Source organism: Rhea pennata, chromosome 9 (assembly GCF_028389875.1).
Source record: "Rhea pennata isolate bPtePen1 chromosome 9, bPtePen1.pri, whole genome shotgun sequence".
Taxonomy (NCBI): Eukaryota; Metazoa; Chordata; class Aves; order Rheiformes; family Rheidae; genus Rhea; species Rhea pennata.
The window spans coordinates 752,501-777,557 of NC_084671.1; the positions used below are offsets into that span (position 1 = coordinate 752,501).

Genomic DNA, 25,057 nt, shown 5'->3' on the forward strand with positions numbered 1-25,057 from the left:
ATAAAAATGTCTTAACTAGATGTTCGTTCTTCCACTTAAAAGTAGTCTCTAAAATCTAAAACTCAATAATACAAGAGAAAATAACAAAACAGCTTTATTAATATTACCCTACAAGAACAATTCTTAATCCAATGTAGGGCTATGAAGATGTTTATTTTAAACCCATGGAACAAGTAGAGGGCAAATGCTACGACAGCATCCTTGCAGCTGTGTCAGAATTTCCTTGCCCATAGCATAGACTGTGCTGGAGACTTACATCGTGACAAGCTTATTATTTACTGTAGTGTGTCTTTCTCAAAAAATGTTCTGAAGCAGGAGAAGCCTTTGGAAGTCAAAGGGATTTGGGGTTCTACATACTCTTGAAAATATAAATGCCTGTCTGTGGATTTGTGTTGCATGCATACTATGGGAGTCTTGTTTCTTAGGAGCCATTTTCTGCGTGACTCTTCATAACTGATCAATGGTAAGGATGTGTGTGCCCAGGAAATGGGGGCCTGAAAGGTCATTTAAAGTGCCTCATATGTGAGGTTTAGGTTATTTGTTTTCCATTGGATTGGTTTTCTTTCTTTGCTAATCAGGATCTAAGATGGATTTTATGCTGACTGATACAGGAAGGGGTTAGCGTCAGGCATTGCCCTTCTTGTAGATTAAAAATCCTTCTAACAATCTCTTCCACCTGAACTTTAACATCTTAGTAAGGAATGAGACTTGCGTAGGGACTTGGTTCTTTTCTCCAAAGGGAAAGCATCCTGGAGGACCCCTTCCTCAGTCCCAGTGTCGGGTCTTCAGCTGGCATGTCACACCCCTTCCTAAGCTGAAAGATAAGTTTCAGGTGGCACCATGTTTCCTGTGTCATCTTGCTCTGTTTCTAATGTAGTTTTCAAAAATTCCAAAAGTCTCATTTATTTTAAATTTAAGTTACTTGGATTTTTTTGTGTGTTTTTTTTTTCCTTTAAGAATGAGGAAATCTTCTTAGATAGGATGACTAATAAAGTTAGTCCCTGTGAATGCAGTTCCCAGCTGTGGTGGGAAACCTAACACCTAAGACAAATGCTACTTAGAACACATCCTTAAATATATGTGTGAAATTTGTGTTCTTCACTGACAGCTTCCTCCCCATCCTCTCCCCACAAAGAAAGCCAATTGACATACAAGCATTACTAGCCTGGAGCATTTTTTGATCTTTTGGATTATTGTGAATGATCTTTATATATTTTTTCTCTGTTTACTGGTTTCATCTTTCAAGAAGTTGTTTTGTCAGATTTTTACCAGGTGTAAAGCTTTTAATTTAAATGGAATTCTGACATTTTCCTTATTTAATTTTCTTACTACCATTCCAGATGACTACATATCATAAAACATAATGAAGGTGAGTAGTGATAGGCTCTGTTGTAAGTCACTGGAAAGGCATATGATGCCCTTGGAAGTTATTGTTATAAAGGAACAAATACGTAGAGAATTTTCCAGCTGCTCAGGATGTCAGTAAGTGTCTTAGAAGTGATTTGAGATCTTGACTTTATTTGGAAGAAAACTTGAGTGAAATTAATGTGTCATACATATTTCCTGTTAGATGCTCCTTACCAAAAATGAGATTGAAACTACATACAGAATGGTAATCAAACTAGTATTTTCTAACACATGTGGTATGTTCAACAGTATTTCTGCAAAATATTTTGCTTACTCTCTTTTTTCTCATCCTCAGTAGTGCCTGTTCTAAAGTGAAGCAGACAATATACAACAATGTTCATCCTTCAAATTCCAATTTACTTTGGGACCCAGAGTTCATGTTGGATTTTATTGAGAATCCTTCTGCTCACAGCATTAACTACTCTATGCTAGGCAAGATCCTGAGCGATAATGCAGCCAATCGCTACAGCTTTGTCTGCAATGCACTAATGAATGTGTGTATGGGACACCAAGATGCAGGAAGGTAAGACAAACCATTCTGGAATCAGAATGTGAGGTTTCCTTTCACCTTTTGTTTTGTGGTTTTTTATTGTTTTCATTTGCAAATTTGCTCTTTCTAGTTGCTGCACTTTTTTTTCAGTAAGTTTTCCTTTACTTACATTCATTAAATCAATCTGCAGAATTTACCAAAAGGGAATAGTAAGTAGAGAGTACTTACTGTGAAGATCCATAGTACACCTTTCATATCAGCAATTACGGTATTTATTTCAAATAGAGCAGCTCAGTAACAGCTTTCTTGCAAAAGATGTTTTGGTGCTTTCCTTTTCAATGATTCTGGTGCTGGATTGTTTCCTCAGCACAATCTTTGCCCATTAGTATTCTGTAATCCAAGGAATATTTTGCATTAGGTCAGTTCCTTTTTCTGGTGTAATTAGAGTTTAATTTATTAAATGTATAATTTCATGTATTCATTATGGAGTTTATAGATAATATGCAGATTTTTCAAAAAGATTTTGGAAAAAATATCAAGTATTTTTTAGATAAAAGTTACTGGTGTTTTAAGAGCCATCAGTTGTATTTTTAAAGGAGCTTATGCTACACCATTCAAGCAGACCTCTAATGATTAGAGTTTAGACTAAGATCTGCACTTCAGAGAGATTTTCCAACACTATTTTACTGTGCTTGTCTGAGGTATTTTTGATAGCAGCAAGTGTTGGCTACTGTCACAATAAGATGGAGCTTTGGTCTGATCCAACATGATACTTGGATTGAATTTGTGTTGGATCTTTTTAGATTAATGCAAGGAACTGAAAAGAAGTATAGTGAAAAACTTGGTGTCTGAGATTCATGCTGTCAGTACATTTTCATAGTTTAGTTTTCTTCATAGTTTTCTTCATAGTTTTCTTCATAGTTTTCTTCTCTCAGTTGCTTCCTTCTCTTACTGTGCATCCATGAGTAAACATACTGCTACCTTATGCACATGATGACATTGGAGTGCTGAAGCTGTTTTATCTTAATTTTGCCTTCCGCAAACTCTATATGCAGGAATAAATGGACTCTAGTTTTTGGGCTAGACTCTGCCCCTGCCCCTAAAACCTTTATTCCTCTTACACAGTTAGTGTTGCCAAAATTTGGTGTTCTGACCTAATTTTTATTAAGAAATACTATATCTTGATAGTCAGCTCTATATTCAGTGGTAGTTGACAATCCTTAAGGTTACTAACAAATCATAAAGCCAGGGAAAATTGTGGATTTCTTTTTTGTTGTTCTTTTCTAATTGACAGCTCCACAAAGTGTGTGGTGGTGGTGTATCATTTTAACCTTCCATCCATCTTGAAGCAGTCTAGGAAACTTGAGGCATCACTGGCGAAGTAGAGTAGCTGAAAGGAAATGATTCTTTAGCCAGTAGAGAGGAACATGCAAATGTGACCAAACAAGTTTCCCTGTGGTACAGAGAGAAAATAACTTGCACTGGGATGAATCAGCCATGTTCTAATTTTTTAAATGTTATGTAACTCTGAATCATACAGTGAATCACACGTTAATCTATCAAGTAAAATGCATCAATGTCATTGGTTTTTGTGTGTGTCTCCTTCCTTCTAAAACCGTAGCACTATTTTATAGTAATATAGACCTGTTTTAGAGTAGCAATAGGAGGGGACATTCTTTACAGTGAAAAACTAGTAGACTTTCACTGCCGAGTTAGGCATTTGGGAGTGATGCACTGGACAAAAAACTTTCTTGTGATGTTTTTGAATGAAAGAGGATGGAGCTACTCTTTGCATATCATCACTATCGAAAGGTCAGAGCATGCTATTGCAGAGGAGAGGAAAGCATCTGTTGCAGTGGGCTGCAGACAACAGTCCGATCTTCTTGTTCCTCTCCCATGGCAGCTTAGCAAACATAAGGAAGCTGGTACAGATACAGGTTACGTTAGGTAGAGCATAGACCAGATAAAGGCCTATGTCAATGTAGATTATACTCATACTAGTTATAGGGTACAAGTCACATACTGCTTTTTTGATACGCTGTGGTTGTCCACAACTGTGGAACACTAGATTATAAGTGCATGTAGCATAATCGCGTTTGGACATAACCCAAAGTTATGTGAGGAGCCATCCATTCTGTGTGTCAAGTACAGATCTGCTTTGAGCTTAGTATTCATTGTTTATAAATACCTTGCTTCTCAAGTTTTTTCTTCTCTTCTAGAATTAACGACATAGCAAACCTTTGTGCAGAGCTGACAGCATGCTGCACGGTGCTGAGCTCAGAGTGGTTAGGGGTTGTAAAAGCTCTTTGCTGCTCTTCAAATCATGTCTGGGGTTTCAATGATCTGCTCTGTAGTGTGGATGTAAGTTCAATATTTTCTAACATACCTGTTAAATTTATTTTCCTAGGGTACACTTAGAGGTGTATAGTAAGGTATCCTTCAATACATAATAGTGAGCAAGAATTTAGACCTCTATGTGTTTGAGCTTTCGAAGCTTTCTTGAGATTCCTGGTTGATTTTGTTCTCTCCTACATCTTTGTTATGTATGTAAAACTTGGGCAATGTTTAGAGATGTCTCTTTGTCAACAATATCTTTTTTCTTACTATGTTATGGAATTAAGAGATGCTCTTTGAAAGAAGCAGGAATTTGAGTATATTTACATATCTGTCACCATTTTAGAGTAGTAATTGTCCTTATTTTTAAGACCTTGTTCTGGTGTTGGTTGTCTAAATTTTAGTGGTGATGGTACACTTCACTGTTTCTTCCTTGTTTGCTGTGAATTACCATAGTCCTGTTGAAGTCAGCAGAATTACAGTGACTTCTGTTATTCAGTGTCTGATCCAATATATTTGTCTGTAGTTTGAACATGCATACCTTTAGAAACAGTTTGAAGCTATGTACATTGAGGAGGTATTTTTGTTATGTCATGAAGCTAAGGAATGATTATTGATGTTACTAGTTTTTATAAAATAATATTATGTCAGTTTTCTATAAGACTAGTATTTATTGTGGAATTAATTGTATTTGAAATAGCTCTTAATTTAATTTTAATACACATCTATCAGCATTTGTCATAAAAAGATTGGAAATGCATTAAAATATAGAGACAAATTCTTCTGTGTAAAAAGTTTATTGTTGATTCCTTAATAATCTCAGCAATGGAGGTGTTCACTGTCATGTGAAACATTCAACTAATGTTTTTCTTTCAAGGTGAGTGACCTTTCATTCCATGATTCCCTGGCCACTTTCATTGCCATACTGATTGCACGGCAGTGCTTTTCTCTGGAAGATGTAGTTCAGCACGTTGCGCTGCCTTCTCTTCTTGCAGCTGGTAAGAAAATACCAAGAGAAAAACTTAAAATAGAAAACTTAACACTTTTTAGGAAGTGTCCATTGATTGAGTAAGTAGAGTATTCCGAAACAGCTTTTCTGTTCGGAATGCCACCTGTTGTGCATTGCAGCATATATTCCACAGCCGTTTGCAAAAGGAGCAATACCAGGTTAGGTCAGAGAAGCCATGCTTGATAAATGGCGTCAGAGCTGCTGACAGTATATTGACCCCTTCCTGTTATGCAGCCTCACCTTATTCTAGTGACTCTTTGCTACTCTGTGCTGTATGCTCGAATTACTACCTAATCTATTCAGCTTGTACTTTGGAACATACCAGAATTTTGCCCTTTCCTTTTAGTTTCTGCAGCCTACAGTGTTTGTCTGTGTCTTCTTTCCTTCTTGCATCAATCCACTTGATATTGGCATTTTTTCTCTGATGTCATTGTCTTTGCCTCTAGCCTGGAGTACAATAGCTGTGGTGGTCTTTGGCCACATCATGCCTTTCTTTTCACCTTCTGACTAGATTTGTGTTTCTTCTTTCAGCTTTGACTGTCCAAAGCCGGTTCATCCATGTATTCTTTTCTGTCATTGATTAAGTCTCTTGCTTACCAAAATTCATATTTTTTTTTATTTTGTAATGACTCAGTGCATAAATGCTGATTCCTGTTGATGAAATTACTGTATTTGCACTTAAAATGGGACTAGGAAAAAGAAGCTTTTTCTGGGCCTCCCAGCAGGTTCAGTGTGACTTGTAAGGTCCAGAGCAGATGCCTTATGTCCATGTCCCATCTTCTGTAGCCTGTGGAGATCCGGATGCTGAACCTGGGGCGAGGATGACCTGTCGGCTCCTCCTTCACCTCTTTAGAACACCCCAAATCTTCCTCTTTCCCCAGGGATCAGGTAAGTTGACTGCTATAGAGTCCTTTCATTTCAGAAAGCAGACCTAGATGTTTTTCAATGGCTTCAGATTTCACATGTGAAAATCTCTGTAGTGCAATTAAAAATGATAGTCTGTTTAAAATCAGAGCTATTTAAAAAAAATTAGAACGTTCTCATAGTTCTTTTTGTTTAGGAATTTTATTGAAACAATCATCTGAGTCTGGGACCCAGTAATATTATTTCTCTGCCGGTACTACTATTGGCATAGGAGGTCTACATCTTCTGTCATGCTAAGTACTGTCCAGGGCAATGATAATTCTTGTGGTGGATCATCTCACAGTAATTTATAAACTAATAACATATTCTGCGGTTTGGTAGCTTTGCCTGTAGGTTGAAATCAAATGTGATTCTAAATAAGGCACAATAAAACATCTAGTCCAATAGAAGAAACATGAGGAACTTAATTGTCAAGATATGCTAACCCAGTCCTCTTTCCTTTTTAATTTGAATATTTTGTGGTCTGACCTATGTGTTTTTGCCACAGACCCAAAGAGGAAGGAAAACTGCAAGACTCAGCACCTACCAAGTAAAAGAAAATAACCCTGGAAATACTTAGAAGTTAGAGCACAAGTTATTTCAGCAAACTTGATGACAAGACTATTTCTCTGGGAAAAACAAATTAAAAGTGATTATTCCTTGGAAGTTTGAAATATAAGTTGTTTCAGTTTATTCTGTCTAGAAATAATATTAGTTTCTTTTTTGACCAGATATAAATGATAGTCTGTCACACACTCAGACAGATTTAATCAGAGATGTGAAGAATATTTTGAGTAGCAGAAGTGTTATGTGGACCCAAGCTTCCCTTAAAATAAAAAAGGATGAATGGATAGGAAAAAATCATGTTTATGCTTTACCAAAGAGTACAAATCAAACAAAATGTGACCATGTTATAGACTCTTATTATCCATGGTTCAGTTAAGCATGGCAAAAAGGCAGTAGATTCATCCTTCCTTTCCCTGTATTTGAATCTATCTCTTCTCCTTAAAGTTAGAAAAAGCACTCACTGAATTCCTTTACAGTCTGCTTCTAAACAGCAGGATTAGGTTTAACTGTACAACCAGCATTCATATTAATTTATTTTGCCTCATTTGTTACGAAAACTGTTGTATGGAGGTGAGGAAGTCATTTCCCAAATCTGTGAAGTCAAAAGTAAAACAGCTTTCGGTATGTTACTGTGGTTAAATTCACTACTTATGTAGACACAGTGAAATGATAGGTGGTTTATTTGATGTAAAGATTATAGCTTTTTTTGATGTTAGTACATCATAACCATGTATCCCAGGTGATTTTTTTTTAATGGTTTACCAATTGGTCTTCAGTTTCAATGTGAGCATTCAATTCTTCATTCAGTTCTTGCAATTCAGTAGGTATTTTAGATTAAAAGGGTTTTGCACAAAGGAAATTGTATATGGTGAAGACTAACCTTTTCTATGAAGTGTTTCTCTTCTTTCTTTAGGGAACTCATTTCCTGGAATTCGTTCTTCGTGTGATCGTCACCTTTTGGCTGCTGCTCACAATAGTATTGAAGTGGGAGCTGTGTTTGCAGTCTTAAAAGCAATTTTGATGCTTGGTGAGATTATGCAGAATTACACATAATATGTAAAGCTTTTCCCTCTAGTGCTGGGGTAGAATGCAATGCTAGTTCACTTTCCTGAGAAGGCTTCTGGGAAAGAAAAACCCAAGTGACAGGAGAAAATTGTGGATGCTTCATATGCTTTTGTAGCACAAATGGGTAACATTTTTCCCCCATAGATCAAGAGACAGGGATTTTCTCTGGTGAGTCAGCCCCTGCTGATGCGCCTTTAAGCAAATGTGACCTTTTTCAATTTGATTCCCCCCTCCCCCGCCCGCCCCAAGTCTCAGTACATTTCAAACTCGGGTGGGTCTCTTTTACATATATAAATGAGATATTGTCTCAAATCATTTGCTCCACGTATTTCAATGTTTTACCACAAAACATGCATGTGGTTATGGAAGTTATGAAAGAATCACTGCTAAGCAACTCTCCAAGAACAAGGAGTTTGGTATTTTTCTGTTTGTGTTGAACAAATAACTGTCTCAAATTCTTGTTTAGACTTAATTCTGTTGGAGGTGGTGTGAACTATGGGTGATGTGTTTTGGAGTTAAGTAATTGTCCAGTTAAACGAGCAAAGTCTTCAAGGTGTGGGCAAACTTATAGAGGTATACATCTGGTTAGAGTACCATTGTTGTATCCTTTGTGGGCATATATCTCAAAAACCCATGTGGTCCTAAGTGAGGTAGCCATATCAGAGAAGTAGTGAAGGGTGTAGCTAGGTGGGGTTGGCTGTGGATTTGAGAGTGAGCTTAAAACACATTTATGGCCATTATCTAGGTTCTTGCTATTCAGAATACTGGCATTGCTGCTTACCTTCATTAGTGGTGTATAATGTGGGCATTTTCTGTTCCATCCCTGTGCAGATATGTTATTTGGGTGCTTGTACAGGGCAAGTGACACAAAGGAAGATCTGAACGTAAGCTTTTATCACTGCTGCATAGCTCCTCCTGTGCCTAAAATGTTGTATTTGGAAGATGTCTCTTGTTGCCATCCTACATTAGGTATTTAAAATTTGTACTTTATTTATTGAAGAAAAGCATCAGATACATGATAGCTATTGCAAATGTACCCTGAAGAAGCTTTGAGTAGAAATGTGTTTTAGAAAAAATAATCTCTACCTACAGTGAAAGATGTTGCTGCACAGTGAACTGCTCTTGAGTATAAGAACTCTCTTCATAAACTTAAAGTGTATCGAGCTCTGCCTAGGAGTGGATGAAGAGTGAGTTGAGAGCTTATGGGTAAGGATTAAAGGGCAAGCTAACATGATTGACACTGCAGTGAGTGTTTACTTCAGGCCACCTGATCAGGAAACGGAAGTCTATGAGACCTCCTACCAACAGCTAGAAGTAACCTCATGATCACAGGTCCTGGTTCTCATGAGGGACTTCAGCCACCTTGATACCTGGAAAGACAACACAGCTAGGCACAAATAGTCCAGGAGGTTCCTGCAGAGCACTGGTGGTAACTTTTTGACACAGGTAGTGGAGAAGGCAATGAGGGGAGGTGTGCTGCTGGACCTTGTACTAACAAACAAAGAAGGACTGGTTGGAGATGCGAAGGCTGGGGGCAGCCTTGGCTGCAGTGAGCATGAGTTGGTAGAGTTCAGAATCTTACAAGGAGGAAGCAGGGCAATAAGTAGAATTGCAATTCTGGACTTCAGGAGAGCAAATTTTGTCCTCTTAAGGAACCTACTTGGAGGAATCCCATGGGTTAGGGCCCTAGAAGGAAGGAAGGGTCCAAGAGAGCTGGTTAATATTCAAGCATCACTTCCTCCAGGCTTGCGATCTGCGTATCCCTGTAAGTAAGAAGTTGAGCGAAGGAGGCTGGATACCTGCATGGATGAGCAAGGAGCTCCTGGCAAAACTCAGACAGAAGAAGGAAGTATACAGAATGTGGAAGAAAGGACAGGCCACTTGGGAGGAATATAGGAACATTCTCAGAGTATGCAGAGATGTGACGAGGAAGGCTAAGGCCCATTTGGAATTAAATCTCGCAAGGGTTGTCACAAACAAGAAAGGCTTCTTCAAAGACATTAGTAGCAAAAGGAAAACTAGGGAAAATGCGGGCCTGCTGCTAAATTGGGGGGAGGGGAGGGAAGAGCCTGGTGACAAAGGATACAGAGAAGGTGGAGTTACTGAATGCCTTCTTTGCTTCAGTCTTTACTGCTCAGGCCAGCCCTCAGGAATCCCAGAGCCTGGAGAGAAAGGAGAAAGTCTGGAGAATGGAAGACTTCCCCTGGTTGGAGAAGTTAGGATTAGAGATCATTTAGGCAAATTTCATACCCGCAAATCCATGGGCCCCAATGGGATGCATCCATTAGTGATGAGGGAGCTGGCAGGTGTTATTGCTAGGCTGCTCTCCATCATCTTCGAAAGGTCGTGAGAACAGGAGAGGTGCCTGAGGACTGGAAGAAAGTCAGTGTCACTCCAGTCTTCGAAAAGGGCAAGCAGCAGGATCCAGGAAACTACAACAGGCCAGTCAGCCTCACCTCCATCCCTGGAAAAGTTATGGAACAGCTTATCCTGGATGACATCTCTAAGCATGTGGAAGAAAAAAAAGGTGTTCAGGAGTAGTCAGCAGTAGTGAGTATGGATTCACCAAGGGGAAATAATGCTTCACCAATCTGATAGTCTTCTATGATGGAGTTCACTGGTTGGGTAGATGAGAGGAGAGCAGTGGATGTTGTCTACCTTGACTTCAGCAAGGCTTTCAACATTGTCTCCCATAACATCCTCCTGGGCAAGCTCAGGAAGTGTGGGTTAGATGAGTGGACAGTGAGGTGGATTGAGAACTGGCTGAAGGGCAGAGCTGAGAGGGTTGTGATCAGTGGCACAAAGTCTAGTTGGAGGCCTGTGACTAGTGGTGTCCCGCAGGGGTCAGTACTGGGGCCAACGTTGTTTATCCTATTCATCAGTGTCCTGGATGAGGGGACGGAGTGCCTCCTCAGCAAGTCTGCTGATGACACCAAACTGGGAGGAGTGGCTGATCCACCCGAGGGCTGTACTGCCATTCAGAGAGACCTGGGCAGGCTGGAGACTTGGGCGGAGAGGAACCTCATGAGGTTCAACAAAGGCAAGTGCAGGGTGCTGCACCTAGGGAGGAATAACTCCATGCACCAGTACAAGCTGGGGACTGACCTTCTGGAAAGCAACTCTGTGGAGTAGGTCCTGGGAGTGCTGGTGGACAACAGATTGACCATGAGCCAGCAATGTGCCCTTGTGGCCAGGAAGGCCAATGGTCTCCTGGGGTGCATTAGGCAGACTGTTGCCAGCAGGTGGAGGGAGGTGATCCTGCCCCTCAGCCCTGGTGAGGCCTCATATTGAGTACTGGAGTCTAGTACCAGAGAGACATGGAGCTACTGGAGAGAGTCCAGCGTAGGGCTGCGAAGATGATCAGAGGGCTGGAGCACCTGCCCTCTGAGGAATGGCTGCAAGAGCTGGGCCTGTTTAGGCTGGGGAACAGAAGCCTGAGTGGGTATCTGATCAGTGTCCACAAATATCTGAAGGGAGGGTGTCAAGAGGATAGGGCCAAACTCTTTTCAGTGGTGCCCAGCAGCAGGACAAGAGGCAGTGGGCACAAATTGAAACACAGGAAGTTCCACCTGAATATGAGGAAAAACTTCTTCCCTGTGAGGGTGACTGAGCACAGGAAAACAGGTTGCCCAGGGAGGTTGTGTGGTCTCCTTCTCTGGAGATATTCAAAACCTACCTGGATGCAATTCTGTGCAACATGCTCTAGGTGCCCCTGGTTGAGCAGGGGGATTGGACTAGATGATCTCCAGGGGTCCCTTCCAACCCCAACCATTCTGTGATTTTGGGATGGCTTTAGCTTAACTGATGGGTTAATATAGATCTCTACATCCTATTGTTTGCCTGTCAAGTCCTTCCTGTTTGTCCTTTGTGCAGATTTTGGGCCTGATACAACTGTGCTTACTGGATAATATGCTTGAATGTAAGGAGGTTATGTTTGCTGTGCCATCTGTTCATGAACATCTAGCACACAAGTTTGTTGGTTTGTTTCCTGGGATTTTTTTTTGAATGAAAATGTGCCAGGCTTTGGATTCTTATTTGGATTTGTTGATTCAGTGATATAGAGAGTTTTCTTTAGATTTGTTTGGTTTGGGGGGACTATAGAGATTATAATTACTTTCAGTTATCAGAATGCATTTTTTTTCTTTCTTTTTTTTTGCTATTGACGTAATTGAAAATGTGTGTCTCAACATTGATCCTATCAATGCAAGAATGAATTACTTGAATTGTTGTACTTTTATATTCTGTGACTCGCAGAATCATGTGATATGTGGGCTGTGCGCTCTGTGCCAGCGTCCTGGACTTTCAGGGAGTCTCACAAATGACAACACTGTTTTGGGATTTTATTTTTTCTGTTTGTTTGTATGTTTTTTTTTCCCCTTTCCCTTTTTTTCTGTTAAGAGTTAATTCTTTGTGCTGCAATGAGTTGCCCCAGTGAGTTTGGAGGGGAGTGTATTTGCCACAGTAGAGATTCAGGTGAGCTTGGGGGTCTCACTGAAGCAGGGCATTGTCCAGCTCAGTGGGTAAAATGTACACTGTCAGGTCACAGCCCTCTCCATCACCAGACAGCAGCATCCAGTTGTAGATCAGTCTGTCTCAATAGATCAGGTGTCTAGTTTTGATAATTGTTAAATACAACTTAGATCTTGTTACAAAAGGATCGGATGACATTAATTTAGGAGCAAATCTAAGGTAACACAAGCTGAGGTGAGGGTGGATGGGAATTTGGCTGGTGAAACTGGTTTTCTTAGTAGTAATTTTTTTCTAAAACTTCTTTTTTTTTTCATCTGGGGTAATACACTGCCAGGGAACGCAGAAATAATAATGATGGAAGGACTGAATGCATCAGAGGATCTGACTCAGTACACCATGGTGTTCTGGGCACTCTATGTAAAAGGGCAGTAAGCCATAGACATGGCCACAGCTGCTAAAAGACATGCTTACCTCGTCACTCTCCTTGTTGCAGTAGTTTGAAATATCTTTCTTGTAGTTGCAGATCTTAGCAAGATAGCCTTGCATATGTATAACCAGATGCGACAGCGTGGTGAGTGCATGAGTGTGTGTCTAAGCATATGATATTTCATGTGGCTGTAGCAAAGTATTTAGCCTTGTCATACCATGTTAGCTGTTGATGCTGATAGTAAACTGCGATTTTAAAAGGGTTGGCTATCATATGTGGTGATTCAGTTAAGATCTGTAACAGCTTCTGCTGAACATAATACCTTAGAGTCTGTGAGGCTGTCCTGCAGTGTACAGGAGCACATGGCACATAAAGCAGGCTAATGTAGCCTAATGTTTTGTGTTCAGCAGTTTTGGACTTATTTTCCTGTGTGGTAGTTGCATTTGTTCTTTGTCCAAGGTTTCAAACTCTTAGACATGTTTAGCATCTGTTTTAATGTAAGTTGTTCCATGTCTGTTTTTACATCTTGTCCCAAGTATTTTTCTTTGCTTCTATATTCCCCAAGGTTTGTTTCAGCTAGATAATTTTTCTGGAGTCATGCTGACGACTTACAGAAAGAATAGGTTATTTAGTGTTTGCCCTCTCTGCCAGGACTCCCTCAGCGTGCACTGCCCTTCTCCATTTTCAGGAAAATAAATCTTGTCAGGAAGTTCACAGTAAGGTGGGCTACGGGGAACGCCAGACAAAACTTGTCTCTTGATCTATGGAGTGTTAATAAATCAGAGTAAGTGAGATGACTTGGAAAAAGGACACCTAAGAAGGTTGAGTAACCCAATTCTTCCTTATCAACCAAAGCAATTTCATGCACTCACAGACTCTTTCCTGTGGAGTATGAAGTGGCTTTATTTGTGTTTGATTTATATAAATTTTTTTCCACTTATGAAACATCTATTTCAAAGACCTAATGCAAAATGAAGCAAATGAATAACATTTTGGACATGGTGATTTTCAGATAGCCAGTTAGTGCTGTCTTCTTGAATGCAACTGCTTTATGCCCCAACTAGTCTGTAGAAGACTTCCTTAAGTGGGTAAACTACCTACGGGCATGAAGACTTGAATAAAAGCTCACTTTGTACTTTTGTGATTCTGTTATACAGGGGATGCTGAAATTGGCAGCAGCAGCATTAACTGCTTGAAGAGTGAGGACCTCACTATGAGAGGCTTGTTAGATGAACTTAATGAGGATGAAATTTGGGGTTCCTCTCACACATTGAAATCATGTGGAAAAGCTGTTTCCATAGAAACCGCTAGTTTAAGCGAGTATGCTAGATATGTGCTAAGAACAATTTGCCAGCAGGTAATTTGTAAGACTATGCTTCTGCCTTCATTTAGAGAAACAATGTTACTTTATTTGAAAAATATAACCTGTATTTTTTGTGGAAAATAAATGTTGAGGTATTCCTATATTTGAGTTCTCTTTGGATTTCCTGGTTTGGATCAGAGATAATTTATGCACTGGGTAGTATAATATTGGGAAAAAAATGTTGCTTATGTTGGTTGTTAGCATCTCCATGGAATCTCGCATATGTGGGGTGTTTTTCCTGCCTGACTCTCAAATGCTTTGGGAAGATACTAGGACCATTTCTTCAGCTCTCTTCTCAAAGTGCTTTTGCAGTAGCATTGGTTTTATTTCAAAGCTACTTTCAAAGTTTTTTAAAAAAAATGAATTTTGGGAAACAGTTAACAGTTTTATACTTCAGACATTATTGAATGACTGAAAATATTTCTGGTTTCACATGTTGTATGAGCTAGATTACACTTTTTAAAGGTTTACATACTGAAAACCATTTTTCTGTTCAACTTGCATTAATGGAAGATTAATATTGTATTGAAACTATCTTGTCAATCTATGATATGATTTCTTATAGGAATGGGTTGGAGAGCACTGCTTAAAAGAACCTGAGAGACTGTGCACAGACAAAGATCTTATTTTGGATCCTGTTCTTTCAAACAAGCAAGCACAGAAACTACTTCAACTTATCTGTTATCCTCTTGATATTAAAGAATGCAGTGAAGGTGACAACCCTCAGAGGCAGCACATCAAACGCATACTTCAGGTAGTGCAATGTGGAGAGGAGCAGGGAAAGGGGGAAATTATCTATGTACTGAATCTTAAACTGTCATTCAGCAGTACCACCAAGTGACATTGATTAGCAGTTCCTAGAGCAATCAAACATTACATGGTACTTTGAAAACTATATGTGAACAGGATCCCCAATCTTTGCAGTAAACATTTTATAGTGTGACTTTCTGGTGCCTCATTATTTCTGATTTCACTATTATGAAGGAAACAAGTGTGTAGCATGCTCATCATTGTTGATCTATCATTGTCAGTTGCTGGGAATCCACTGAAAAGGCAACTGATTCTGGGGGCTGTTGAAATGGGATTGTCTCAGCAGGGCTCTGGTAGTAGTGGAGTGAAAGACGTTCTTGCACCTAGCTCCACTGAAAAGGCTCAAGTACCTTCATGGACAGTCCTAAACTGATCATGTCTTCAAATTCACTACTTTAGGCCCGTTTCATTTCTCACACTATCTGGGCGACGAATATTTAACAGCAAGCCACGGACAAAAGTAATTGCTAAGGAAAGACTGAATTGGATTTTCAGTGTTATTCTTTGACCAAACTCAGATTTTGCAGAGAGCTGTCTTTTTATTCAGAATAGTTGCGCTGTTAGAGGCACTGAGTAGCTGATACTAGTTGCAAGGATGTGACAGTTCACTTGTGTTCTTGAGTAGCTGTGAGATTTTGAGATGTCATTAGATTATTAAAAAGAGTAGTGATTGTGATGATCTGCTATCAGATGAGAGTTTTGAATGTATTATATTCAGGTAAGGAGATTAATGTTTTTCCTCAGACCTGTAATATCTTGACACATGTATTTTCAATGTTAATTCTTATGCAGAACTTGGATCAATGGACTCTCCGGCAGTCTTGGTTGGAGCTGCAGCTAATGATCAAGCAGTGCGTGAAAGAGCCTGTGAGTACTGGTTTTCAAACATTCTTACCTAAATATTTAATGCAATAAAGTGTGTTAAATTTTAACCTAGTTCATGAGCAAACATACCATGAATGTGCTAGTTTACTTATGTTTTACTGTAGGGTTCTGGGTCTGTGGCTGAAATGAACAGCTTGTTGGATAATATTGCAAAGGCGACAATAGAGGTGTTTCAGCAATCCGCTGATCTAAACAATAACTCTTCTAACTCTGGTATAGGCCTCTTCAATCCAAACTCTGTTGGAAATGCTGACACAAGTAATACAAGACAGAATGGTAAAAAGACATTCCTAAGGTATTTTCTGTAGTACCTTTTTAATTATTTTAGCCAATGTGATGCTTAATCATGCATAGATTGCCTAGACTTTTTGCACTTGAAACAAGCTTGTACAGAAATGAGCTACTTGAAGGTTACTTCTATTTACTTTTAGTTAACAATAAATATAGTTGCTATTCTTGAAATTCTGGAAACCAGTAATTATGATTGCTTAGTCCACACTAATTACTCCACATGTGTTGTCAACTGCATTATTAAAACAGTTCAGTCTTATAATAGCTAATACTGATTGCAAAATTAAATGAATGTTTTGAATGTAATAAATTTTGTCTACTTCTAGTTCCTCAGAATGCCGAGGAGTGTGGCTAGTGGCTCCCTTAATTGCAAAACTGCCTACCTCAGTTCAAGGTAGGGTCTTGAAAGCTGCAGGAGAGGAACTGGAGAAAGGCCAGCATTTGGGGTCATCTTCTAAGAAGGAAAGAGACAGACAGAAACAAAAAAGGTATGACCTTGGCAGATCTGTGTGCGTAGAGATGAAAGATTTTTTTTTTTTTTTTTTTGCTTCACAAGACCTTATTGATTCACTTTTTTGGAACAGTAAATTATCAACCTCGTATGTGAGAGGTGATGAGCTTTGTAGAGCTTTGATGAGCTTTTGTAGAGATGTGAGAGCTTTGTAACTGATCTTTCAGTGACTACTCTGCAGTATGCTGATTGGAAATCTTAGGGATTTAAAGGGTGGTCAGAAGCTTGTTGTCTCTTCCCTTCCATGGGAACAGGCCTTTTCCTTGCTTAATTCCTATTGGGAGTAGTGAAACTTGAAATTCACCTGTAACTTTCTAAACCAGTGAGCCTTTAATCATTTAATGATTATTGATTTTCTTTCCCCTTTAGTAAAATGTTCTTCCACAATGTCTATAATTTCTTTATACTTTCTTATAGTTATGGTAGAAATTACATCGAATACTATATATAATGAGGTTTCTTACCTTCGGATAATGATAGTCTTTTTTCTTGTGAAGCTCTTCCAAACTTCCAGTTGTTCAACAAAACGAAACACTTAAAAGCTTGTGGTATTTGATTGTTGTACCTGTAACTAAGTTCCTTTGTTCTTATTACATTACCACTGTACATTGCTTTTTTGATCTCCCTCAGTGTTGTTCGTATAGTACACTTTCACTGAGTGGGTGACCAGTAACTGGGCTTTACCAGTTTATAGTAGTCTTGTAAACCTGTGTTGCATGTATTGATTTTGATTTGTGGTTCTCATTAAATCTACTGACATTTTGCAGCCTTCTCCATCTAACTTTTCCCTTTAAATTTAATCTTTTTCTTTCCATCATAATTCTAGTATGTTAGCTACTCTCTAATGTTGGACTCCCCTAGTTCATCTAGACTGTTTCTTTAATAGTATTCTCGTGTAATAGGTTGACCTGTAGAAATTTTGCTATATGCAGATTTGAGTTAAATATCATCCTTATGAATACAGAATATATCCTACTAATTCATTTATAATACCTGCACTGTCTATTAGTAGATAAAAACAGAGACCTTGCTTTATTTGTCTCTTTGCTAGATGTTTCTGAGTAGTCAGAGCATTTCAGCAGTTTTCCATTATTCCCCAGCTGTGTTAACTTTCTTCATCAGTAGCAAGGAATATGGAACCTACCTCTGGCTTCAGGTTCTTTTCTTACATGAGAGTTTGAGTGCCTAAAAAATTTTAAACAAGCTTCTTTCAAGGCATGAATAAAATGCCTGTAGAAACTGTTACACCCCTTTTCCACGGTAAAAGTAAAAGCACAGAAGTAAAAGCTTTTACAAACATATTACACTTGTTACAACAGACTTCCTTTCTGTGTGCGTTTGGAAGCTTTACAGTGTTTTCACGATTAAAAAAGCAATTTTTGCTACTCCTTGCATGACAAAAACAATGATGCTATGGGAAAGTATGAAATCTTAATATGTAACATACATATAAATGAGATATGTGTAAGAAGTAAAAAAGGTTGATTATTTTTCTTATTTCAAACTCTACTTTTTATAGTAAGGGTGGCAACTGCAATAATAATTATTGTCTTGCAAATTGCAAATATTCCATGGAAATTAATGAGAAAATGAAGAGATGTTCATACTACATTGTTCCTCAAACGAGAAAAAACACTATTTAACACTGAAAATTAAGACTCCCTATTTTACTACTTTTATGGAACTTTGACATTTTGCCAATCCTTTATACTAATTTTGTCCTAAATTTTTAAAGTCAATTTAAATGCCAAATAAAAATAACTGTTGAAATGAATACTAGTAATAAATATGCATCTGTATGTATGGATACGTATTTCTATTGTGTTTAAAGATGTGTTTAGTTTTCCAGGTTAGCTAAAAATTGATTGCATGAACGGTTACTCAGATTCCTTTGCTGACCTTGATTTTTAACTTCTTTTCTACTTCACATGTTGTACTTCAGTTTATTTCAGTATATTTCTTTCTGTTTATTTTAATTTTACTTTTATACCTGATACACATTAATATAAAAATTATTCTGAAAGTTCTTACATTGGTATGGCATGTCGCCTACGACCAGTTAAAGCTGTGTCTCCATTTACCTACGCTAAGCCAGTGCTAAAATTTTAGTGGAATTTAGGCAGCTATCATTCTAATCAGTGTTTGTCAGTGAAACTTGGAATTCAGTTCAAACAACTAACATAGATTAGAAATTTTAGCTGCCTTGTCTCCACTAGAATTACATCCCTGGCTAATCGAAGTAGCCTTAAAACAGTATGTTCTGTTTCTGAGTCAGGCTTTCAAGTGTCCATATAATTCTTGGTCATTCAATGTCATGAGCTAGGTAGGTTCTCAGTAATGACATGCATAATGTGTGCATTTACGTTGGCTTCTGCTTTGCACTCGTATTGGTATTTTTTTTAATTTGTCTTGTAAGACTTTAAATTACTAAAACAGAAACAGAAGTGGATGCAGGCAGTGCCACTTCCAGAAAAAAAATAGACAAAACAAGGAAGGGAGTGAAGACGAGAAGTATCAAAATAACTTTACTAATTGGATCTTCTGTGTTTGCCTCTCTTAAAGCATGTCTCTTTTGAGTCAGCAACCTTTCCTTTCTCTGGTACTTACTTGCCTTAAGGGACAGGATGAACAACGGGAAGGGCTTCTAACATCACTGCAGAATCAAGTTAATCAGGTAAAACAAGCACATAACCCTGAGCTCCCTTCATTGGGTATTGATGTATCATCAGTTTTATGTATACAGCATAGTGTGAAACCAGGAAAAGTATAATGTGTCATATGCCAAAAGGAACAGTCCAAGGAGGTAAGGAAGGGGAGGGATTTTGTTTGTCTTTGGGAGTGAATAAGTTATTATTTCTGAAATTGTTACAGAGAAATATAATGAACTTGAGCCTGTTTTCAGTTCTTTCAAGGAAAAAACAATAATACATGTTTGTCCTGAGAGTCTTTTTAATCTCTAGCTTGGTCATAAGGAATTTCTATAATTTTGAAACTTTCCTCCTTTGGGAAGTTCCTCCTCTTCATCTTCTCCAGTAGGTACACATTAAGAATTTAACATATTAAAAAAAAATCATAGTCACAAACTGATCCATTGCCCAGAAGACATCCCTTATAGCTCTTTTTTGGATCACTTGCGCTTACTTGCAAACTCTGCTGATTCGAGCCTTCCTGCTGCCATCAGGATCGTACTTTATCCTACAGGAATGTTAGCTGCTTCAGACTGATACTGACTTTAAAATGAATATATTCAGTGCCCAGTGTAGTGGGAATCCTTTTCCTTTTTTCAATCTTTATTTCTTTAATTTACTGCAACAATGAAAATTGATACTCGTAGGGCCATTATTTGTCCATATTGCCTCTCAGCTCAGATTCAGTTTCTAGCTATTTATCACATCCTAGCTCAATCCATTTCTTTGTTTCTTTCCCTGATGTTACTGCCACTTGGCCTCTTCTTTTGCTCTGTGAGATTTCCTCTAAAATTCAGTTAATCTCATCTTATTAAGGCTCTGAATATTACTCATCCAAAGGGTCCAACAGGATCCTGTTGGGAAGTTGCATCTAATGTAAGAGATCCATTTACTATTCATGGTAAGCAGTTAGGATGTTTCAAACATTATTTTAAATAAATATATATGTATAAATAACAAAACTGCTTATTATCTTTTTTGCTAGAACAAGAAGATCTGGAGTCACAGTTGATAGCAGAGTATCACATTTCTTCCAATTCTCTGTAAATCAAACTTTTACCTCATTTAATTTGTTTAATCGACTCTAAACTTCGGACAGAAATGAGAATAAAAAAGTGGTTAATCTTTAATCTTTTATCATGCCTTATAGATAATGGGCATAAAGATTTAAACTTTAAAGGGAGAAAATCATTTAAAAGGACAAAAACACCTTAATTATTGCTTTTTTTTTTTTTTTTTTAAAGATCCTTAGTAATTGGAAGGAAGAACGATACCAAGATGATGTTAAAGCTAGACAAATGATGCATGAAGCCTTACAACTTCGTCTTAATTTGGTAAGCAAAACTTAACATGATTGTCTTGTTGGTGTATGCAAACATAGCAGCTAGTCTCTGGAGTACATGGTAAGACGCAAGAAGTATCCTCACTCAAAGAGAAGTGAGGGCCGACTGCTTCCTAGGGACTGGACACCACCGGGCTCACCAGGGTGGCAGGGCACCAGCTATGGGTAGCATTAGTCTATGATTTATTTTATTTATTTTATTTATTTATTTTTTAATGCTTCCTTCTTCCTATGAGCATGTCTGGAACATCACGTATGTGTTATCTTTTTGTGGACATTGTCCACAGACAGGTTGATTGATCCTCCAAGGATATGACAAATGAGAATTTTATGGAATTAGACAGATAATATAGTTGAGACTTTCAGAGTCTTGAAATATTTGACTATTAAACTCTGCATGCCTGATTGCAGTTGCATCTCTTTGAATACATGTATTAATCAACTTTAGTTTCCATTGAGTTCTCTGACATCCCACATTTCGTAACACTTTTGTACCAGACAGCAGTACCACTGTAGTTTTTCTAACACGGTGCGATAGGTGTGTGGAGACTTACTATGTCTAAAGCCAAAATGAGGAGTTTCCAAGATACGCGTAATACTGCACTATTGGTCTTCTTCCATCTCTCTGGAAGTTGCTTAGAGGTAGCTGTGCAGCCCAAGGGGGATAGCTGCAGCTTTTCTACTGGTCTAGGTCAAAAGGACTTGAGCCAATTGTGCCCAGTTTTGTGCCTGCTGAGCCAGTGAAATCTACTATGAGGCTGGAACTATTAGTTCATTCTCAGTGCAGAGGTCACCTGCCCACCTAGTATGACGTAGGCATGTCCTTTGTCATGGGTTGGGAAAATTCCTGCTATGGGCAATGTTTGGTTTAAAGACAAAAGCAACTAGATTTTATCTCTTTGCAAATAATAAACCACATTTATAGTTCAAGGAATAATCATGTATATAAACTCAGCAAGGTTTAGGAGCTAGAACTGGGTACTGAGATGTGAATTTGTATTTATTGAGAAAGACCCAACTCTGAAGTAAGCACAGGAAGAATTGCGAAGTGGGATAATTGCAAGCACAAATAATGAAGGATTTAAAGTGAGTACAAACATGACAAAATAAAATATTTTTGGAAAGATAGAGACTGTGACACATCAAGCAAAATGATTTGAAGCGGGTATTTGGTGCAGAGGTTAATTAATATACTAATATAATCTGCAAAGCAGTAAAGCTGACAGTAACATCGTCATAGAACAAGGAGGACCTGAGATGTAATATAACAGTAAGAAAAGACCAGGATAGTTTTGACCTAAGTCCCCTTAGGCATCATATTGTGTGATATGGAGATATTTTCCCTTTGTAGGGCCGTCACTGTCAAAAGGCGAACTGTGCTTTCATTGGGTAGAAGAGTTGTACCTTTGAAATTTGGGGTTTGGTCTCTATTCTGACCAATTTGGAAATCTAGCTCACAACCTGAGCAAGTATCTTGTGTTGTTCCAATTCAGTGGCTTACAAACTTTGAAGGACTAGTTTTGATGAAGTTGTTCCTTCTCAAAATAAAGATGTATTTTACAGTATCATACTAAACTAGAAATAGTGAAATAATGAAAATTTGTTCATGAGGAAAATAAATCATTCAGCAGTTCTCATTTGTATTCAATAATATTTTGTTCTTTGGATCTTTCTCTCTCTTTGCAATGGACATTATTGTCTAATTTTTGTGTGTGGAAGAAAGCAGTAACTATAAAGTTTAAATTTAACACCTTTTCAGTTCTGAGCATATTTTCAAAGACTTCAAAGTTTGTCACATCAAACAGTAAAGTGAAGTTATTAAATTGTTTGAAAAAGTAGTTTAGTACCATTTTGCTTGTATATAATTCCTTCCTATGAGAAACTCTTCGCTGGGAGCATGGGTTTGGGGAGAAAAGTTGTTTAAGGACAGTGCATCAAGATGGCAGTCAGCACATAGGAACACTTGGGACTGGGTAGCAGTTTAATTTATAATTAATGCATACTGAAAGGGAAGCATACATCTCTGAGATATACACAGAACTTTGCTGTCTATTGCATTATTTTGCAGGTAGGTGGAATGTTTGATACAGTGCAGAGAAGTACCCAGTGGACCACAGACTGGGCTCTTTTGCTCCTTCAGATAATTACTTCAGGAACTGTTGATATGCAGACCAACAAGTATGTCTGCGCTATTTAAAAAAGCTAATTAATGCCTTTAGTGCTTTTAATTTTAGATGGCACGTATGTTCTTACTACTTTTCTTTTTTCCCTATGTTTTATTATTGCTTGAGTGCCACTTCCTTGCTTAGTTCCGGTTGCACTTGGGGAGCACCTCTGTTTTTGAAAGTGCTAGGGACACTATTTGTGTGTTTCCTTAAAAGCATGTACCTGAGTGCTTTCCTAAATGGAACCTATAATTTCTAATGGGTATTTGTTAGCTGCTTGTGTTGTCTGCAGTTTGGAGCTATGGTATGTAATAAGATTTATGTGCTTTACTGACAATCCACCTGCATGTATGTATACACTGGGGCTTGGACATGCAAGCTGAAATGCATGTGCATGCAGAACACCTTGGAAAATCTGTTTGGTCTAAACAGTCGCGTTTAGAATATCTGTCTGCTGGATCTCTTGGCAATTCGTGATTCCTCAAGGTAAACTTCTCTTTTTACTCTCAGTGAATTATTCACAACAGTGCTTGATATGCTGGGTGTCCTGATCAATGGGACGCTAGTGTCGGACTTATCAAACGCATCGCAAGGAGGGCCTGAGGAAAACAAAAGAGCTTACATGAATTTAGTGAAAAAATTAAAAGTAAGTGTTATGGCTGATTATATTTAGCATTTCTTTTGAATCACATTTTGTGATCATCTTTTACTCCTGTCATTTTCAGTGTCTGGGAAGGCCTCTAGGAACAGTAGGCAGCACTAGCAATAACAAGGAGGAAGAGAAGATGGCAAAAAAAAAAAAAAAAAAAAAAAAAAAAAAAAAAGAATGCAAGAGTGGGAAGACAGAGTTTTAATATTTTTTCTATTTAAATTACATTTAGAGACCCTGAAAGAGAGTAACTTATATATGAGACATTAAATTTGCATTTACCTTGTATTATATATTTTATGTTCTGTTCAAAAGAGATGAAAAGATAACTTATATTCTTTAAAAAAATTGTAAGAAACACTTGAATAAATTTAGTAAAAGTACAGGGAAATGATTCATCCAGAAACTGAGTATTTTCTAATAGTGAAAGCAGTGTAAAGTTTCTCTTCCCTTTTTCTTTTCCTTTATTTCTTTATTTATTCTTTAGAAAGAGTTGGGAGACAAGCGTTCAGAAAGTATTGACAAGGTTCGCCAGCTCCTGCCTTTGCCAAAGCAGACATGTGACATTATTACTTGTGAGCCAATGGGATCCTTGATCGACACCAAAGGGAACAAAATTGCAGGATTCGACTCCATTGATAAGAAACAGGCAAGAGTAAATGTTTGCTTGTTATCTTAAGTTTTTTATGGTTTTTGATATATAGGAAAGTCAAGCAAGTGAGTATAGCTTGTACAGTGCATGCATTTATATCTAGTATCATAAAAGTATTGTACTTCTGCTGTAATAGACTTTGGCAGAACTCAGTTGTATTAAAACTTCAGCTGTAGCAGTGCAATCTCTTTTAAGCAGCTAGGCTTTTTATGAGCAAGGATACTACAAGTGAGGAATCCTGGGCTTGCAGAACAATACCTTTAAAAATAGTTCCAGATGACTGACCTTTTTTTTCTGTCAAACATATTTTTGTTTCAAATACACATGAACATTTTTTGTTTGCATGATCCATGTGAAAATTCTCAGGCAGAGTATGAAAGTAGGAGTGGGTTTAGAGAGAGGCTTAGAGAGCTGTTAAACCCCAAGTGTGCATGCTAGAATGGTCCAGTGCAACTTGAACAGTATACCACTATTACCATCCCTGCATCACTATTGATATGAAATATCGTCTCCTCCTTTCTGTAAGGATTCACTGACACTTGCAGACATTCTCAGAACTTCAGGTGTATGTATCTTTAGTGGAAACAATTTTGTGCCATCCATACAAATTCAATAGTTTCGATAACCTTTTGCTTTCTGATCTGTTTAAAATTGAGGCACCAAATTCTCCATGAACAAGAACTGAATTAAGTTTGCTGCAAGTCCTTCATAGTTAAATCCACAGAATACATGGTCAACTCTTAACTGCCAGCTTAGCAAACATGGATATCAGCTTGCTCTGTTTTGCAGTGTGAGGTCTTGGCTGATACTGGCCAACTCCACACAAGATGCCAAAGAAATAAATCATGTTTTACTTGGAATGGAAGTGCAGAAGCTTTTACAAAAGTGTTTGCATTTACAATGGAATCTGATGCTTGAGAGCTTGCTCAACTTGGGAACTGTCTGAGCTGTTACTTGCTGGAAGTAAGGTGGGAGTAGGATTCTGCTTACAGAAGACAGAGGAAAGAAGCGGGGGGAGATGGAACAACTA

General features: G+C 38.1%; 1 protein-coding gene across 2 annotated transcripts in view; it reads left to right on the forward strand.

Moving 5' to 3' along the window:
* The window catches only part of MED12L (mediator complex subunit 12L), a 157,155-nt gene that overhangs the window by 113,155 nt on the left and 18,943 nt on the right, over positions 1 to 25,057 (forward strand). For both annotated transcript variants that reach the window (XM_062582263.1, XM_062582264.1), the window contains exons 21-35: positions 1,703 to 1,930; positions 4,117 to 4,258; positions 5,109 to 5,229; positions 6,027 to 6,128; positions 7,624 to 7,737; positions 13,830 to 14,029; positions 14,601 to 14,789; positions 15,638 to 15,712; positions 15,835 to 16,025; positions 16,348 to 16,509; positions 19,095 to 19,206; positions 20,464 to 20,553; positions 22,630 to 22,739; positions 23,237 to 23,372; positions 23,863 to 24,024. In XM_062582263.1, the coding sequence (XP_062438247.1) occupies positions 1,703 to 1,930; positions 4,117 to 4,258; positions 5,109 to 5,229; positions 6,027 to 6,128; positions 7,624 to 7,737; positions 13,830 to 14,029; positions 14,601 to 14,789; positions 15,638 to 15,712; positions 15,835 to 16,025; positions 16,348 to 16,509; positions 19,095 to 19,206; positions 20,464 to 20,553; positions 22,630 to 22,739; positions 23,237 to 23,372; positions 23,863 to 24,024 (2,134 nt within the window). The remainder of the gene's footprint in view (positions 1 to 1,702; positions 1,931 to 4,116; positions 4,259 to 5,108; positions 5,230 to 6,026; positions 6,129 to 7,623; positions 7,738 to 13,829; positions 14,030 to 14,600; positions 14,790 to 15,637; positions 15,713 to 15,834; positions 16,026 to 16,347; positions 16,510 to 19,094; positions 19,207 to 20,463; positions 20,554 to 22,629; positions 22,740 to 23,236; positions 23,373 to 23,862; positions 24,025 to 25,057) is intronic.